Raw genomic sequence first — 18,726 nt, forward strand, 5'->3', positions numbered from 1 at the left:
GGGGGGATGCCAGCACGGCAGGGAGGGTTTGTGGCTTTTCCAACTTTATAAGGCACAGTATGAATTGTGACCCGCCGCCGCGTCAATCATTCGGGGGGAAATCGTCAGCACATTCCGTTAACGATACAGTATATCTGATGTGCAAAAACAAAACCTCAAAGCGGTTTACAAAAAGATGAAGCAATAAAATCGAGAAAAATTTACAACGTTGCTTTAAAACAGACGAAAAGTTAAAATATTAGATTAAATTCCACACCAACTTCCATCTGGGTGGACTTGAGTAAACATTACTGTTCTCCGCAGCTGCCCAACGGAATAGTGAGATCAATAGGCAGGAAGTTCCAAATTTGCGTAAATTGGACGTCTATTTAGGTCAACCCGCTCCCCGCGCCCGCCTCTCTCTCGCGCCCCCGTTCCTTCCTCCTTGGCTGCGCGTGCACGCCGCTCCCCCCCCCCTCGGGCCACGTGGAGTTTGTGTCTTTCCCCGGGAAGCGGCGCCACGTGACCCGCGCGTCAGCTGACCCAACATGGCTGGGAGCGGAGCGAGATCGGCCGCCGCCGCCGCCGAGGAAGGCGCCGCCTGAGCCCCGCCGCGCCCCCAGGTGAGGCTGCCCCCCGCCTGCCCTTGCTCTCCCCGAGCCTCGCCCAGCAGCACTCCCCGCCAGGGAAGCTGGGCATGCGGGCCTCTGAACATGTGCAGAGTGCCTTGCTCGCCGCCGGAGGTAGGACGGGCGCGCCCTGCGGGGAAGGGCGCTTGGCCGCCGCCGCCTTGGGGCTGGGGAGGGAAGGAAAGGAGGGCCTCCTTCTCGGCGACGGTGCTGTGGAGACCCGGGAGAGGGTCCGCCGCTGCCGCGACCCCTGAGCTGAGGGAGGGAGGAGGAGAGGGCCGCCCCACGCCCGGAGTCCGGGCTCGGACCCGCTGCTCCTTTCCAGTGTGGTCCTGGCAGCCCGGTCGCCCGAGCATGTGCAGAGTGGATTTCCCCTTTCCGCAGGGCGGAGCCGACGAAGCGCTCCGTCAGCTGACAGTTTGCAGCGCGCGAGGCGCATGACACGAGGCTGCCTCGGGCTGGGCGCTTCCTCAGTTCTTAGAAACTAATCTTCGCAAGAAGGAGCTAGTCGTGGCTTCCTCCGGGGTGGGTGGGATCCCTAGGCCTCGTGGGAAGCGGGGTGCTGGGGAGCGGGGTGGGCCTCTGGTTTGATCCTGTCTCTGAGCTCTGCTTGGGCTCCGCTGCCCCTGCTCTGCTTTTCCCCTCCCAGGAAGGGCAGGAAATGGCCCTGGCCTGAAATCCTGCAGAGCTGCTGCCGGTCAGAGCACACACTGCTGAGCTAGATGGATGGAGAGACTCTTTTATTTGTAGGTCTCTCGTGGGACTGGGCAGCCGCTGTTTAGTGAATGGGCCAACATGGTCCCAGTCGGTATCTGGCTGCTCTCTTCCATAGAACCACAGAACTTTTAGAGTTCGGAGGGACCCAAGGGGTCATCCAGCCCAACCCTTTGTTCAATGGGGCTTGGGTTCAACAGGTGGCCCACATGCATTCCAACTTTGGCCCAGGTCTCTGGCTGTGAGCCGGGATAGCTCAGAGGGTAGAGCATGAGACTCTCCGTCTCAGTTAGGGTTGTGGGTTGGACTAGATGCCCCTTGTGGTCCCTGCCAACTCTGTGATTCTAGCTGTCCACCCCTTCCACAGACGTTCTATGTTCTGCGCCAGTGATGTGTGGCTCTTTGTGTCTCTCCCTCCCAGGGAATGCTGCTGTGCTGCCCCTCAGGATGGACACCCTCCTCAGGCAGGTGGGGAAAGACTTGGGCATTGACCGCAGCCAGCTGGCAGCTGCCACGGGGAGCTCCCACGTCATCGCTCTGGTGCCCGCCAAGTGGCTGGCCAGCCTGAAGGAGCGGGGGGTGCTGCCCAGCCTGTGCCCGCACCCCGAAGGGCTCAGCGATGTGGAGGTGCGCACCTGCCTCCAGCACTCGGTGCAGAAGCTGCCGTCCGGCTGGACCAGGGTGGAGATCCACGGCCTGAGGAAGGACCGGCTGCGCTACGGCCTGGCTGTGGTGCCTGGCGACCCGAAGGAGCCCCCGGAGACCCTGCATGGCTTCATGCGCCACGTGGCTTCTCAGAACTACCGGAACCTGTGGAGCCAGGCTCATCGGCGTTATGTTCGCCCCTACTGCCACGCGGCCACCCCGCCCACCGCCCCTGCCCTGGAGGTGCTCTGTGGGGCCCTCCAGAGGCTCTACGGCTGCCCCATTGTCCCCGTGGGCAGGGGCGCCCCCTCCTGCACCTCTCCGGCCAAAGAGGGCGGCTGCTCGCCCGGCAGGTGCCCTCCTCTGTGCTGCCCCAGCATCCTCCCGGCGGAGGCGCTGCTGGACTCCCCGGAGATGTTGTATGTGGTCTTTCCCTACGGCCAGTTCTGCCTCCACGACATCGTGACCTTCAGCCCGGCCAAGCTGACCAACAGCCATGCCAAGCTCCTCTTCATCCTCTTCCAGGTCTTGCAGGCCATGGAGGCGTGCCACTGGGCAGGGCTGGCGTGTGGGGCCTTCTCCTTGCACGACGTGGCCGTGGACGAGAAGCTGTGCGCCCGGCTCAGGGTCCAGCTCCGGGACTACGAGCGGGACGAGGAGGAGGAGGTGGTGGCAGAGGCGGAGGCGGGTGCTGCAGGGAGGGACCCGTTGGCGGGCGGAGGTGGCATCCCTGCAGCACCTCGGAAGGGCCTTGGGCAACTGGTTCTGGACTGGGTGCATGGGCGCCTCAGCAACTTTGACTACCTCCTGCACTTGAACCGCTTGGCCGGCCGCCGGGCGGGTGACCCCAACTACCACCCGGTCCTGCCCTGGGTGGTGGACTTCAGCACCCGCAACGGCCGCTTCCGGGACCTTCGGAAGTCAAAGTTCCGCCTCAACAAGGGCGACAAGCAGCTGGACTTCACCTACGAGATGACCAAGCAGGCCTTTGTGGCCGGGGGCGGCCTGGGCGGGGAGCAGCCCCACGTGCCCCACCACATCTCCGACGTCCTCTCTGACATCACCTACTACGTCTACACCGCCCGACGGACGCCCCGGGCCGTGCTGTGCTCCCATGTGCGCTCCCAGTGGGAGCCCAACGAGTACCCGGCCAGCATGGAGCGCATGCAGGGCTGGACTCCGGACGAGTGCATCCCCGAGTTCTACTCGGACCCCACCATCTTCCGCTCCATCCACCCGGACATGCCGGACCTGGAGGTGCCGGCCTGGTGCGCATGCCGCGAGGAGTTTGTGGCAGCCCACCGGGCACTGCTGGAGAGCTGGGAGGTCTCCCAGGACCTCCACCACTGGATCGACCTCACCTTCGGCTACAAGCTGCTGGGCAAGGAGGCTGTCAAGGAGAAGAACGTCTGCCTGCACCTGGTGGACGGCCACACCCACCTGGCCAGCTACGGGGTGGTGCCCCTCTTTGACCAGCCCCACCCCAGGCGCCTGGCAGGGAGCTGCGCCCTCCTCTCCGCCGAAGCCCCGACCATCACCAGGCCCCTCATCCCACCCGTGCAGGAGACGAGAGTCCTGGAAGGGGGCGCCCCCAAGGGCCAGGCCACCAACGGTGCCGCCGGGCCGGTCGTGGAAGCGGCGCCATGTGAAGGTGTTTGGGCCGGAGGCCGGTTCACAGCGGCGGAGGAGGAGGTGGAGCAGGGGGCGGAGGCGCTGGAAGCCCTCCCGGCGGGGGCAGGCCGGGCCACGGAGCTGCCCGGCCCCCCCGCCCCACCCCCGGGGATCCCCGCAGAGGGCAAGCACCTCGGCCGCAGCAGGACCAAGGCGGGGGCTCCTCCTGTGGAAGGGCCAGAGGTGAAGGTCGTCCTTCCCGAGGGCTGCAACTTCCTGCAGGCCTTGGAGGAGTTGGAGAAGCTGGACGCCTTCCTCCTGAAGGGGCTGCACGCCCAGGTGGGCCGGCCAGAGCAGCGCCAGCCTCGCTTGCCCCCGGGGCCTTCGGACCTCTTCCAGAGAGACATGCAGGCCCTGGGGGTCCTGGTGGCCGAGATCGTCTTCGCCCCGAAGCTGCGGGCGCTGGAGCCTGGGGCGGCCCTGGCGGAGCGCTTCCAGGCGGCTCGGAGGCTGTGCCGCCAGCACCCCAAGGACATCCCGGCTCCTCTGCAACACCTGCTGGATACGCTGCTGCGGCTGAGGGTGGCGGATGGGCAGCTCGCCAGGGCGGGGTGGGGGCCGCTCCTGTTTGACTACCCACCTGTCTGGCAGGGCCTCCCTCCGCCCTGCCCCTGGCAGCTGCGGAGCTCCTTCAGCGCGGTGCTGCCCTTCCCCGCCTACTTCCCGGCTCTGCACCGATTCATCTCCACCTACCTGTCTCGGCAGGCGGAGGCCGAGGGTCGGGAGCTGGTGTTCCAGCTGTGGCGGCAGCTGGAGGGCGTGCTGAGCAGCATCACCCCTGAAGGCCTGGAGATCCTGCTTCCCTTTGTCCTGGCGCTGCTGTCCGGGGAGCGCACGGCTGTCCACGCCGCCTGGTACCTCTTTGAGCCCATCGCCAGGGCCCTGGGCCCCCGCAACACCCACAAGTACCTGCTGAAGCTGCTGGTGGGGGCCTACGAAAACCCCCGCTGCCTCCACGGGCGATTCTACCTGTACACCGACTGCTTCGTGGCGCAGCTGATGGCGCGGCTGGGCCTGCAGCTCTTCCTCTCTGCCCTCCTGCCCCACATCCTGCAGGTGCTGGTGGGGTCCGAGGGGGCCGCCCCGGAGGAGAACAAGGCCCTGCTGGGGGCGGCGGAAGAGGAGGAGGACGACGAGAGCGGGGGCGGCAGTCCCGGGCCCTGCTCCTTTGGGGAGGAGGCCAAGGCGGAGGCGGAGAGGGGCTCAGCCCTACAGCTGCTGGGCTACATGTCCGGGGTCACCCTGCATGACCAGGCCGACCTGCCCGAGAGTGAGGACTTCCAGAACGGCCTCTACGTGGCCGAGGCTCTGCGGGGCAGGGAGGAGGAGGAGGAGGAGGAGGAGGAAGAGGCCGCGGCAGCCGAGGAATCCCTCAGCCTGGGCCGCCTGAGCGACAGGAGCAGCGCCAGTGAGGTCTCCTTGGGGGAGGACCGGTCGGCCGCCGACGGGGAGTCCCAGAAGGACAAAGGGAGCCTCAAGTCCCTCGACAGCAGCCAGGACCTGAAGCACAGCGGGGAGGACGAGGAGGAAGAGCAGGAGGAGGAGGAGGAAGAGGAGGGCGAGGGCGAGGGCGAGGAAGAGCACGACGACACCACCACTGTGGTCGCGGAGGAGCTGACGCTCTCCCTGGGACTCAGCGCGTCGGTGGAAGCCAGCCTGGCAGAGGACGATGATGGCGAGGAGGAGGACCGGGAGGAGGACCGGGTCGGACGGGGATTGTTGGACCAGGAGGGGGACAAGGAGAGGAGCATTCTGCTGGGTGAGCCGAGGCTCCTTCCGGGGGTGGGTGGGGAGGAGGAGGGGGGGCCCAGTCATTCATTCATTGACAAAACAGATTGTTTGCCGCTGTATCATAGAAATACACCATAGCGGTTTAGATATAAGCTGTAAGGAAAAAAAGAATTTTAAACGGACACCAGCAGGACCATGCTAGCAGGAGGATGTGCCGTTAACTGGCTGCCTAGGCCTTTGCAGGAAGGGACTTGGCAGGGTGCTGGGAGGCCGGGAGCGCCTTTGGGTGTGGGCAGGGTGCCGCCTAATCCCCCACCCCCGCCCTCTCTTGTCTCCCAGACACAGCCTGCAAGATGGTGAGGTGGCTCTCGCCCAAGCTGGGCCCCACCACCACCTCCCGCTACGTGGCCAGGAACCTCCTCCGACTCCTGACGTCTTGCTACATCGGTAATTCTCGCCTGCGGGGTTAGGGGGCAGGAGAGGAGGCTGGGGGAGGAGGGTGGCGGCCTTCTGTTGGAACAACCTTTGCCAACCTGGTGCCCAAGTGGGGCAGGTGGGCTCTAGAGCGTGTTTAGCCTGCAGAAGAGGAGATAGGAGAGCCATCTTCAACTCTCACGGAAGAAGGAGCAAGATTGCTTTCTTCTCCTCTGGAGGGCAGGACCTGAACAAACAGACTCATATTACAAGAAAGGAGATTCCAACTGAACATCAGAAAAAACTTTCTGAGGATAAGAGCTGTTCAAAGTGGAACAGATTCCCTCTGGAAGTGGTGGACTTAGTCTTCACTGGGCTCTGGTATTTCATTGGCTGCAGCAGCTGGCATGGGCAACCTGGGCAGGGGCAGGGACAGGTGTTAAGAGCCCAGCAGCCCCACAGGCATTCCCCAGACAGTAGGACTTGAACCAGGGGCATTCGCATTCCAGAGCAAACAGAACTCCCTGGGGGTCTGAACTGCCCTGAGGTGCTTGTGTGTGGACTCTCCTTCACTAGGAGTAAGAAGTGGCTGAACGGCCGACTTTCAGGGCTCCTGTCGCGATGGGATTTCCTGCCTTGGGAGGGGGTTGGGCTGGATGACCTTTGAGGGTGCCCCCCATAGCTGTCAACTTTCGGATTTGAAAATAAGGGACCAGCAGCCTCACCTATGACAGTCACATGGCAGTGGTGGGCGGAGCAGCTAGAACGCGGCGTCCACGCTCTTCCCTAGATCAAGCTGCCTTGGGCTGCTGCTGCTGCCGCCGCCGCCCACCCCAAACACAGCTCTTGTTTTTGCCCCTCACCAGATCCTTGAGTTCCTCACTATTGCCATTGACTGGAAGCAGCTGTCTAGGCTTTCAGACCCAGAGCCTCTCCCCCCCCCCTTAGACCTGGAGCTGAGCAGGACTGATCCTCAGACCTTCCGCAGGCCAACTAAGCTACGGACCCCCTTCCAGGAGAGGCAGGGCTTCAGCCCATGAAGGGCTTCCCCCATCCAGCCAGCCGTATGAAGACCTGGTTGACCTGCGAGAGAGTCTGCAGTCTCTCTCCGGTCCTTTCTGTTTGATCCCGCTCCAGGTCCCGGGTGCGCGGCGGCTCCTTGAAGCCTGGAGTCTCACAGCAAAGCCCCTTGCAGTGGGGAGGCGGCACATTCAGCGCCAGCCACCACCCCCATTTGCCCCCTTCCCTAGTTAGCAGCTGCGGCCCTCAGCCTCCAGGTGTTGCTGGACTCTCTACCCACCCCCGATGCAAAGCCTGGGGGCTGGGCCGGGACGGAGGACAGCCAGAAGAGCCTCCCCTCAGAGCCTGGCTGGCTGCCTCTCCTCTGCGCGCCTGCAGCTCCGTGGCCGGGCGAGGCGCTTTGGGGCCGGGGCCGCGTGAGCGCGCAGAGGGAGTGCATGCGCCCTGATCTCTGGAAGCCCCCGGTTGTGCAGCCCAGGCTCCGCTCAGCCCCGGAATTCCTTGGCCCAGTGCTCCTTCCTCGCTGGCGTCTGCACGACTTACTCTGCTCACGACTTACTTTACCCACAGCTGTTGCCTCTGCAAACAGTGGGCTCTTGGGCAAAGCCTCTTGCGGCCGAGCAAATGAAGCCCTTAGCAACTTGTGCTTCTCTTGGGATCCCTACGCGGAGGATCAAAGCGGACGATGAGCACACGGGGCAGCTGCCAGCCGGACGAGAGGCGCGCCCGGCCCCTGGTAGTGCTGCCGGTTCCAGCGCAGCAGCCAGCCAGGGAGGAGAGAGAGAGAGAGCTTGGCCGGGCTGCCGACAGAGCGCTCCCCCCAGCGGCTTCTCGCTCGCTCTCCTGGCTCTCCTGCTCCACTCGCTGCCTGGGCGGAAGGGAAACCCTGAGGGGGAGGGCTCCACCTCCACCTCCACCTCCGCCACCTCCCTCCTGCTTTCCCAGGCTGAGGAGCGCCCGTCGCTCGACAGCCAGCTTCAGCTTTCCTCTGCAAACCATCCTCCGTGCAAGGCGCACGGCTGGAGGGGAGCAAAACAAGCTGTTGAGCGGGGGGCACGTTTCTCGGCTCGGGGCGACCCACACAACCCGGGAAAATACGGGTTTTTGAGTCATCCGGGACAGCAGCGGGAAACACGTTAAAAAACGTGAGAATCCCGGCCAATACGGGATACTTGACACCACTGGTGCCCCCTCATTCTCTCTCTGCTCTTTCTTCTCCTCCTGCAGGTCCTGGCAGGCAGCAGTTTGTGGCTGGGGCTGAAGAGAGCAGCCCTCTGAGCTCCGGAAACATCTACCAGAAGCGGCTGCTGGTGGGGGATGTGGTGTCCGAGCCAGTCCTGACCTGCCTCGTCCACCTAGCACACCTGTATGGGGAGCCCGTCCTCACCTACCTGTACCTGCCCTATATCAGCTACCTGGTCAGTGTCTCTCTCTGAGGGTGACTGTCAGGGCTCCAGGCGTGTGGGGGGGGGCCTTCCACTTTTCCTCTCCCATCTTCCTTGGAGCAAAGTTCCGGTGGCCATCTGCCAGGGATTCTTTAGCTGAGATTCCTGCATTGCAGCGGGTTGGACTAGATGACCCTGGGGGGTCCCTTCCAGCTCCAGGATTCTCTGGTTCCATCTTGCCTTCTCCTACACCATTGCCATATGCTGCGTCAGACCCCGGGCCCATCTGGCACAGCGTTGTCCAGTCTGACTGGCAGCAATGGCTCTCCAGGGTTTCGGGCAGGGAGTGTCCTTGGAGCTGCCACTGGGGACTGAAGCTGGGACCTTCTGCATGCCAAGCAAGTGTTCTGCGCTACTGAGCTTGGGCCCTTATCTCATCCTTCCACTCCAGCACCATTCGTGGGCAACCTGAGCAACTTGCTGCAGGGAACACAGGATCTTGTTCAAGATTTCAGCAGCCAGGGAAGCTTAGCTTTAAAAACTAAAGCAGCCCAAGCAAACTCGCCTTCCCAAGTTTCTAGCCCTCATGGCTTTAGGGAGAAGCTGAAATGTACCTGAGCAGTGCCTGAGGGCGGGAGTGGGGCTGAGCAGAGGGGGGGGGGCAGCGGGACAGAAGATTGGGCAAATATATGCCAACTAAAATCCTAGGCGTCCGTCCCCCCCCCTTCCAAGGAGGGAGTTTGCCTTGCTTTGTGTCCTGGGGGTGGGGGCAGCTCAGAGAGGAGTTTCATTTCCTCCCAGGCAGCTGCTTTGAAAGGAGAAGCTGACTCACGTTCAGCCTCGGGGGGGCTCTGAATGCCTTCTGCACACTCACTCTCTGTGTGTGGAGGTCACTTTCTGTCTTGGGGGACACTTCCCCGTTTTTAATTCTTTCCCAACACGGAGGGTTTTATTCAGCAAAGTCAGGGGAGGGAGCAGCCCCTTCGCTGGGTGGGAGGAAGAGGAGGCCGCCTGGGAAGAGCTTTGCTGAGCCTCACGGCAGCGATGTCCGGTTGGCCAGGCTGGCAAGTCAGTTTGGCACCGGGGGGGGGTGTGAACCCCAAGCGCCCCCTCCCACTAGGGGCAAAGAGGTGGGTGAAAAGCTACATCAGGGACAAGGGGGGAATCAACTGGACGGTTGAAGTGGGAATCCAAGGGCACTGAATCGTGCCAGGAGACCCCAGAGGGCAGCAGACTTCCTACTTGCCACAGAGGCGAAATGGGGGCGACTACCCGGGAGGTGGCAGATCCAGCCTCCAAGGAGCGCACCACAGCCATTGCGGCCCCAGAGGCTGCAGCAGTAGCAGCAGCAGGCAATGCATTCCTTGGAGAGACCGGACCTGCTGCTGCTGCTGCTGCTGCGGATCCTGCCGTCCAAGGCAGGTCACCTCAGCTTGCTCATGAGTGGGCCAGCCCTGAAGGCAGGGGTGCAAATGAGGCCATGGTCTTTTTCATGGAGGGGAAGGCTATCCATGGTTGCTTGAGTACCAGGTGCTGGAAAGCACAGGAGGGGAGAGGGCTCTTGTGCTCGGATCCTGCTTGCAGGCTTCCCCTGGGGGGTTGGACTAGATGACCCCGGAGTCCTCCTCCCACTCTATGATTTATCTCAAGCGCCATGGGAAAGGCAGCGGTGGCTCTCAAGGATTTTAAGGTGGGGGTTGTTCCCAGCCCTACCTAAAGAGGACCTTCTGCAACTGCATGCCAAGCAGGTGTTCTGCTGCTGACCCACGTGGGACCTCCTTTCCCTGTTCCAGGTGGCTCCTGGGGGCGGAGCAGGCGTCGTCCGGCTGAACAGCCGCAAGGAGGCCGGGCTCCTGGCCGCCATGACGCTCACCCGGAAGATTGTCGTCTACCTCTCGGACACCACCCTCATGGACATCCTACCCAAAATCAGCCAGGAGGTCCTTCTGCCTGTCCTGGGCTTCCTCACCTCGGACACCATCAGGTGACGTATTGCCGGGATGAGAGGCTGGGGCAACATGGAGCATGCAGCGGGGGGGACCAGTCCCTTTGGGGGGAGACTGGGTGGTGTGTGCTGGGATGTCTCTCTTGGTCACCCTTCGTGACTGACGCACCACCCTCCCCCTCCAGCTTCCCCAGCGGGGCCCAGGCTCGCGTCGGCTTGTGCCTCAAGACCATCAGTCTCGTGGCGCTGGTTTGCTTGCGGATCGGGTCGGAGATGGTGCAGCAGCACCTCAGCCAGACACTCCGGGTGTTCTTCGAGACGTTTTCGCTGCTGGAGCAGGTGAGTCGGGAAGGGAGGGCTTTTTCGGCCTCTGCGAACGGGGGTGGAGGGAGGGAGGGAGAGAGAGCGAAGGACCCCTGGCTCTGGCAACACTTGAACTCGTGACACGTGGAAGTGAGGGGTGAGTGGGCTGGAAGTGGTTATTTCTGATAAGAGGCATCGGGCCAACCAACCCAGGAGACGTTTCTCAGGCCACAAACGTCCAGAAAGTGATCTTTCCTCTGCAGAGCCAAAATGGTCTTATTCACTGTACGGATCATACCCAGGGAGCCTTGGTGGCAGAGGTTGGGGAGAAACAAACCGTGGGTTCCAGTTTCTGCAATGCTTTCATGGGGTCCCTTCCAAATCTACAGTTCTATGAAAAGTGCAGGCATGGGGGAAATGGCCTCTTCCAAAATGCGGTGCTGTTCTCAGGGTGGCTGTTGGCGCTGGGTGGGAATCCTCTCTGGGAGGTGGGTGCCAGCAAGGCTAAGCTCGCCAGCGAGGCGGAGGTTTGTCTGTGACTGGTTCCCTCCTCCTCCTCCTCCTCCCCCCTGCCCAGGCCGTGACACAGGAGCCACCTGCCCTGCCAACGAGGCTGCTGCCCCCGGACCCGTCTGCTGTGCTGGAGCTGCAGAAGGTTTTCAGCCTGGAGATGGCTTACATCACCTTTGTCCCCTTCTCCTGTCTGCTAGGTATGGCGTGTGGCTTGACTCTCCTCCCCTGCTTTCTCCCGACCCATCTCTCTCTTCTGTGCTCTTGCAGACACATGCATGCGCGCACACTCTGGGTGTGAGTCTCGGGCAGCAGACACAGCCGCCAGTCTCGTGGCACCTTGAAGATCAGCCCAGCCACCTGTGCCCACCTGGTGCCCTCCAGCTGTATTGGGCTGCAGGGACTGGGGTGGCCAAATTGTCCAAAACATTGGGAGCGTGGCAGGCTGGCAAAGCAGAAAGGTATCAGTGTGTTTGTTTTCCCCATCTCCTTGAGATGACCTGAAGGCCCCTAAGGAACAGCCATTCTTCCTTTTGGACGCTGGACATCTTGAGGCAGTGAGTTCCACAGGTTAATTTGCAGCAGTGTGAATAAATCCTTTCTTTTCCTAGAACTGCATGGGAGAGGGAGAAAAATGTATCCCTGCTTCCTTTCTCCAACCTGTACACAATTTTTATAAATCCCCCCGACTGCTTCTCTCCCTCCTTGACAAGCCCCAGACACTGTTGCCTTTGCAGCTCCTTGACCCCATTGCACTTGGTGAGGAGAGGCCTTGGATGCGTGGCCTGGATCCATCCCCAGAGCTCTTCCACCTTCCTCCCTTCTCTGCAGGCGACGTCATCCACACCCTCGTCCCCAACCACGCGCTGGTCGGGCGGCTGGCCGGCCTCTACCTGGAGAGCATCAACCCCCGAGGCCTGGCTTCTTGGAGCCAGGATCCAGCCGCGCCAGGCCCGGGTTCCTTGGAGCAAAGCGCCATGGGCGCAGACCCCTCCACTGGCCCCTGCGAGGACACGCACTCGGGGACATTTGGGAGCGTGCTGGTGGGCAACCGGATCCAGGTCCCCACGGAGGCCCAGCGGGAGGCCTCGGGGAGCCCCGGCAGCTTCTGCCCCACGCCGGGGCGCCGGGAGGAGGGGGACGCGCTGAAGCAGGAGCTGCACCGCAGTGCCCACCACCTCTGTGGCAACTGGCTGGCCTACTGGCAGTATGAGATCGGGGTGAGCCAGCACGACGCCCACTTCCACTTCCACCAGATCAAGCTGCAGAGCTTCGTGGGCCACGCGGGGGCCATCAAGTGCCTGGCCCCCCTGGGCGGGGAGGACTTCTTCCTCAGCGGCAGCAAGGACAAGACGGTGCGCCTCTGGCCCCTCTACAACCGGGGGGACGGCACCCACGAGGTGGAGCCCCGCCTGACCTACGTGCAGCACAAGAAGTCCGTCTTCTACGTCGGCGCCCTGGAGGCCCCGCAGCACGTGGTCAGCTGTGACGGCACCGTCCACATCTGGGACCCCTTCACTGGTGAGGCGGGGGGGGGAGGGCTTGGCCGGGCCACAGGCGTGTGCCCCCCTGTGGCTGGGTGGAATAGGGAAAGCGGGGCAAGGAGCCTGTTTGGAATACCTCATCCGGTGACGCACATGTGCCAGGAGGAAAACACGCCGGAGGTGCGTTTGGGGCAGCACGACCGGCTCTGGAGCCAGCTGCCCCTTTTGCCCCACCTGAAGAGGCCGTCTCTCTCTCTCTCTCTTGCAGGCAAAGTCGTCCGCACGTTTGAGGCACCTGACTCCAAAGTGCCCATCACTGCGGTGAGTGCCATGCCACCTCCCTACAGTAGCGTCAGCATGGCCAGCTCCGACTCCGTGCTGCGCTTCATCGACCACCGGAAGCCGGGACTCCAGGTACCCCTGAGGGTTGGTTGCTCCCGGGGCTGCTTTGGTCGGCGGAGGTGGGGGGGCATTTCCCACTCCCCATTGGGTGTGACTGTGAAGAGGCCGTAGCCTTGGGGCAGAGCACCTGCCGTGGTCCAACTTCCCGCTGGAAAAGGGTCTGAGAGCGGGCGGTGGTTTTCTCTTCCACAAACGCCAGGGAGCCAAGACAGGCAACGACGAATTTATGCAGTGGTTACATGTTCATGTGAAATTGCGTATGTTTGAAGCGCCATTGGAAAAAGCCTGCCAGCACCCTGTTCCACCCCTTTTGATGATGTTTTTGGATCATTCCGGGCTTGGCGTGTTGCATGAACACATGTAAATGGAAACAAAATAGAAAATTCTTTCTAGTAGCACCTTAGAGACCAATTGAGTTTGTTCTTGGTATGAGCTTTCGTGTGCATGCACACTTCTTCAGATACCTTCGTGTGCATGCACACTTCTTCGGATACTTCTTCAGATACCTATCTGAAGAAGTGTGCATGCACACGGAAGCTCATACCAAGAACAAACTCAGTTGGTCTCTAAGGTGCTACTGGAAAGAATTTTCTATTTTGTTTCGACTATGGCAGACCAACACGGCTACCCACCTGTACATGTAAATGGAGCGTCGTTGCCTGTACTGCTAGGACTGAGCTGGATAGAGAAAGGCAGGAAGGCAGCTTGGAATAACAGCCTTGTAGAGAGAGTCCTCCAGTCCAGCTTCCTGTAATGTCAGAATCACAACAGAAGCATCAGCCGACTTGATGGGACATTAGGAAGAACGTCTTGGTGGTCAGAGCTGCTCCAGAACCTCAAGGGCACCGCCTTCCAAGGGAGTCTGTCCCGCTTCCAAATAGCTCTTAGGAAGTTCTTTCTAAAGTTCTGTCAGAATCTTCCTTGCCGTTTGGATCTGTTGGTTCGGCTCCTGCCCTCCAGAACAGCAGAAAACAAGCTTGCGCTCCCTTCCACGTGGCAGCCCTTCAGAAATTGGAAGATGGCTCTCATGTCACCTCTGAGCCTCTTTTCCGGGATCCCTCAGCCTCTTCCCTATGGGATCTGTTGGGAGGGAACATCTGCTTTGCATGGGGGGGGGGGGGTCTGGTTCGCTCCCAGCCTGTTGAATAAGTGTCAGGTGATGGGGAAGACCCTCCCTTGCATGAGGCCCTGGAGAGATGCTTCTAGTCAGAGCAAGAAGCACTGGACCAGATGGACAGAGAGTCTGGCTTGCAGCCGGGCAGTGTCCTGTGACGGTGGGCCTGGGGGCTGGAGGGGGCCTCACAATCTGGCAGTCGTGAATTGGTGGGTGCGACCCCAAGCGACAACTTTGGGAGTTGGGAGGCACCTTCCTTGGAAGGGCTGCTGCTGGGTGGCAGCGCAACCCAGCTTGCAGGCAGGGGGTCCCCAGTCCAGCCCCACACCCACCAGTCCCCTTTCTTACAAAGGGGGCCACCTGGCAGGTGCTAGGGGGGCCAAAGGGAGAGAGAGCCTGACGTGGTTTTGAAGCAACTTTCCCATGGTCCTCTGAGGCAGAGCAGTGGCCTTGCAGGCAGAAGGTCTCGGGTCCAATCCCTGATGGCAGCATTGGGGAAATGCTGGGGGGGGGGGAAGCCCCATGCACCTGAAACCCTGGAGAGCTGCTGCTGCTGCCAGTCAGAGCAGGCAATACTGAGGGAGAATTGCCGCAGGTTCTGACTGGGAGTGGGGCTGCTTCTGACGCCCCTCTGCCTCCCCTCCTTCTGTGCCCCCAGCATGAATTCCGCCTGGCCTGTGGGGCCAACGCTGGCCTTGTCCGCTGCCTGGCCGTCAGCCCCAGTGGCCGGAGCGTGGTAGCCGGCTTCTCCTCCGGCTTCATGGCCCTGCTGGACACCCGGACAGGCCTCATCCTGAAGGTGTGGCCAGCACACGAGGGAGACATCTTGCAGATCAAGGTAAGGGGCTGGGCTGGAGGGGCTCATTTGGATGCATCCCCCCCCCCCGCCTCGTTCGTCTCGAAGGCAAAATCATTTACGATTGACCTTTCAAACACTGGCTAAAACTAGTGAGCATCCCATTGTAAGAACACAAGCCCTGCTGGTCAACCAAGGGTTAAGTTTTTGAAATAAAAACCAGGAATGAGGAGGGGCGGGAGGGCTTTGCGGGCATCCCAGGCGATGTCTGGAGGCACCACTGTGCCCCTGGGCACCACCCTGGAGACCCCAGATTGCCTCTCCTGGTCTGACCTTTTCACTCTTGCTCCAAGACCGGCTGCCCCCCTTTCCCCACTGCTGCACCACGGACAGCTGAAGATTCCCTTCTGTTGGTCCAAGGTGCTGGGCTGAAGGAGCCAGGCTGAGGCCTGCTGTCTGTACAGGGACATGCTCTGCATGGGGGGCCACGAGGCCCTTGCAGCCTCAGATCCAACACAGGGGCATCATTTTGCCGTAGCCTTGTCCGCTTACGTGTCTCCAGTGCATTCCCAGATTGCACGCTGGAGAAACCGGGGGATCTGGTATTGCAGTGTTGCACACAGACAAACAAAAAACCCTGCGCCAGTTAAGTCTCCAGGCTTCATGGTTCCAGAGAGGAGGGCGGTCACATGTGAGCAATACCTTGTGGAAGGTGTCCGGTTGTGGAGCAGCTTGTACTGCACGGGTGTGGAAGTGGGGTTAGGGCGTTGGGGTTTTGGCCGGTTGTCCCCTCTGTTGATCCTTCTCTGGGGGCCATTTCTGAGCTGGTGGGAGGACAAAGGTCTTGTGTGCCAGAGGCGGGGAAGCCGAGTGTGTGTGTGTGTGTGTGTGTGTGTGTTGGTGTGTTGGCGGTCCCTGCTTTTCCCACTTAGCGCTGGCTGGCTGCCCCTATCTGAATGGCTAACCCTTCTCCCTATTTGCCTGCTCCCTGGGCTGCCCTCTGTGTCCTTCACCCAGAGCCAAACAACTCAGCTGCTTGCTTTTCCTCCACTGATAGGAGGCCCTCGGCCACAAAGCCCCACTGGCAGCTCCCAGGCCCTGCTCTACTGCCAGCGGCACTGGATTCCGGCAGAATGTTGCCAAAATCTCACATGATCTTGCCGGAAACTGCCGCTGCTGCAGGCAAGGGAGGCTTGGGCATGTTCTGGCTTTGCCTCAGGCGGCAAAATGGGATGTGCAACCCCTGTGAGGCAGGCCCCTGGTCCTTTGCAACCGATTCTGCGTTGGGAAGGGTGGCCTTTTTGAAGGCCCTTCCCGCCAGTGCTGCAGAGGCAGTGAGATGCCAGTGGCCGGTTCTGGTTTTGCCACTCTTGCTGGAGAGCACGCCGGGAACGGTGGAGAAGCTGGCCCCACTGGAGTCCTCCATGAAGCACGGGTGGGTGGGTGGGGGGTGGGTGAGTCCCCCAGTTAGTGCTGGGGCTGAATACTAGCTGGGGCTCCTACCTGGGGAATGGGAAGTGAAATTATTTTTGTCTTAAAATTCATTCACCACTTGATTGTTAAAAGAGAGAGAGAGAAAAGTAAATCCTGAAAAATCTGCAAGTTCTTTAAAACATGCAAAAACTTAAAATACTAAAACAGATTAAAATTGCCACAACTTTCTGGGCCATCTTGTCTAAATATGAATGTTTTGTGCAGGTGTCTGCCTCATATCAATAGGCAGGGAGTTACAAAGTTAGGTCCCGCCACACTCAAAGGTTGAGTTCTGAGCAAATGTGGGACGGGTGCTATATGTGGCAAAGTCCATTTGTGGCAATGGAAGAAGTCGAGTGGGTAAGGCGATCTGGTAGAGTAAGGAAGAGTGCCTTGGGGCATGTGTGAAGTGCCTTTCCCCTGCCACTTTGTAACCACACTTCCCCCCCCCCCAAAAAAAACCAGGATTCAGTGGTGGGGTGCACCTTCCCTTTGCATCAAAGGACTGCTGCCCCCCACATTCTGGGTGGGGTTCCTGGGTGTGGGCCGAGATGCCCCTGAGCTGACGGGTGACCCTTTCCCCCCCAGGCCACGGAGGGCAATGTGCTGGTCAGCTCCTCCTCCGACCACTCGCTGGCCATCTGGAAGGAGCTGGAGCCGAAGCCCCTGCAGACCTACAAGCCGGCCTCTTCTGAGCCCATCCACACCTTCGACCTCTACGGCAACGAGGTGGTGGCCGGGACCGTGGCCAACAGGATCAGCGTCTACGCCCTGCAGGAGGCACTGCCCCCCAGCGTCACCAAGCTCAGCTCCGAGAACTTCCGGGGCACCCTCACCAGCCTGGCTGTCCTGCCCACCAAGTGCCAACTCCTGCTGGGCTCCGACAACGGCACCGTCCGGCTCCTGGCGTAGCCCTGGCTCCCGTGGCACACGCCTCTCCACCTTTCTGGGGACGGGGGCAGAGCCGCTGGCCAAGAGCCCCTTTGTGGGGGGAGTGGGGGTGGGCTTCTCGGAGACCTCCGTGCCCGCTTTTGACTCTCTGCAAGCAGGCTGCTGGGCAGCCAGAGGCCCCAATCCTCTCATCACCATATGTGCCTGACTCTCTTTGGGAAGTGGGGGTGGGCGTTCCGCGAGGGACCCACGGAGGGTGGCCGCTTTGGTGCCCTCTTCCACCTCCCCTCTCCAACGCAGCATTCCTGTTCTTGAACTTTTTCCATGGCGGAGGGGAGCACTTCCTCTGCTGTGTGTGTGTGTGTGTCGCACAAGACTTCTTCTGTCCTCCTGGGTCCCCCCACCCATCCCATATGCGTCTCCTCCCCACACCCCGCAAGAGCTGGCCTCCATGCAGAGAGAGAGGGCTTTGCACCTGGACGGCAGCATCACCTGGGCACCGAGGGCTCCTCCAGTTGGACTGTGGAGAGCGCCTTCTCTCCACCCCGTGGAGAATGGCCCTCATGTGGTGCTTGGCTTGACCCTGGAACCCTCAGAACCTCCTCCTCCTCCTCCTCCTCTGGGAAGCGGGCAGCCTCTTTCCTGGCTGACCGGCCCTTGGAGATGCCCTTGGCCCCCAGTTCTCCAGTCTCCCTGTCTTTGCTCAAGCCCAGTGAGGAGGCAAACACACACACAGATTCAGTGGTCCAACTGCCCTGCCATCTTGAGCACTTGGTGGCTACAGTGCCGCATTCTGGCTCGCTCTGCCTGTCCTCCTGGAATGATTTTTTTTTTCATGGGGTGGGAGTGGCAGGGAGGCAGCTTGTGGGAAAACCCCCACCCAGGCAAGGGTCAGCACACCTGTGCAAGTGCTTGCCCCCTTTTCCTGATTAACTGATTGCAATAGATTATATATATATATATACACATATTCTAATAAACACCCTGGAGCTCGCAGTTGCCTTTTCTCTCTCTGTGTGTGGCATGAGTTTGGTGTCCCTCTGCTGTTTCCTCCCCCCCCCCCTCACAGACCTCCTCCTACTCCGTAAGGGACAACAGGATGCCACAAAAGGGCCAAGATGTTCCAAAACTTGCTGTGGTGACTCAAAAGTTAATCTGTGCCAGATAGTGACATAGTCTGGCTATTTATTTATTTAGTTAAAGTGTGTCCGGTCCCTTGCAAGAAACACACACCACATAGTCAAGGTGATGAGTGTGCTTAGGCAAAGCAAAGTGTGATTCCTGACTTGCAGGGGGTTGACTAGATGATGATGATGATGATGAAGAGGAGTTATTAAGGGAGCATTCAGCTAAGTTTTGCAGGGAGTAGACCTACTAGAAATCATTGGACTTCACTTGGGCATGTTCCTTAATTTCTCCTAAGGCAGGCTGTTTGTTCAGCTGCCGCCGCCTGGCCCAGCTCTTGTTTCGAGAGTCGCCTTCCCCTTTCCTGCTGCCCCCTCCCCAGATGCCTATGCTTTGGCCAGGATCCAGGGGGCGGGCGGGCGGGTGCTTGAGGACTCGCTAGTCCCAGCTGGGCCGGCTGAGGGGGCCGCGTTGCTCGCCTCTGCACGAAGGCTG

General features: G+C 60.8%; 1 protein-coding gene across 1 annotated transcript; it reads left to right on the forward strand.

Annotated features, from left to right (window-relative positions):
- The first annotated feature begins 484 nt into the window (after positions 1–484).
- On the forward strand, positions 485–17,179 carry WDR81 (WD repeat domain 81). The gene is made up of 11 exons (XM_033171587.1): positions 485–602; positions 1,744–5,397; positions 5,709–5,816; positions 8,031–8,221; positions 9,982–10,172; positions 10,319–10,472; positions 11,014–11,146; positions 11,778–12,467; positions 12,699–12,844; positions 14,605–14,784; positions 16,804–17,179. Exons 2-11 carry the CDS (start codon positions 1,770–1,772, stop codon positions 17,125–17,127), a joined length of 5,745 nt encoding a protein of 1,914 aa, XP_033027478.1. The 5' UTR covers positions 485–602; positions 1,744–1,769; the 3' UTR covers positions 17,128–17,179.
- Positions 17,180–18,726: the final 1,547 nt, after the last annotated feature.

The sequence above is a fragment of the Lacerta agilis genome, chromosome 15, assembly GCF_009819535.1.
Source record: "Lacerta agilis isolate rLacAgi1 chromosome 15, rLacAgi1.pri, whole genome shotgun sequence".
Lineage (NCBI taxonomy): Eukaryota > Metazoa > Chordata > Lepidosauria > Squamata > Lacertidae > Lacerta > Lacerta agilis.

What these genes read in the sequence shown, in the direction of transcription:
- WDR81 (XM_033171587.1), top strand. Translation starts at nt 1,770, where the DNA reads ATGGACACCCTCCTCAGGCAGGTGGGGAAAGACTTGGGCATTGACCGC. An exon ending in GGAGAGGAGCATTCTGCTGG is followed by an intron (nt 5,398 to 5,708) that starts GTGAGCCGAGGC and finishes CTTGTCTCCCAG; the next exon opens with ACACAGCCTGCAAGATGGTG. An exon ending in CCTGACGTCTTGCTACATCG is followed by an intron (nt 5,817 to 8,030) that starts GTAATTCTCGCC and finishes CTCCTCCTGCAG; the next exon opens with GTCCTGGCAGGCAGCAGTTT.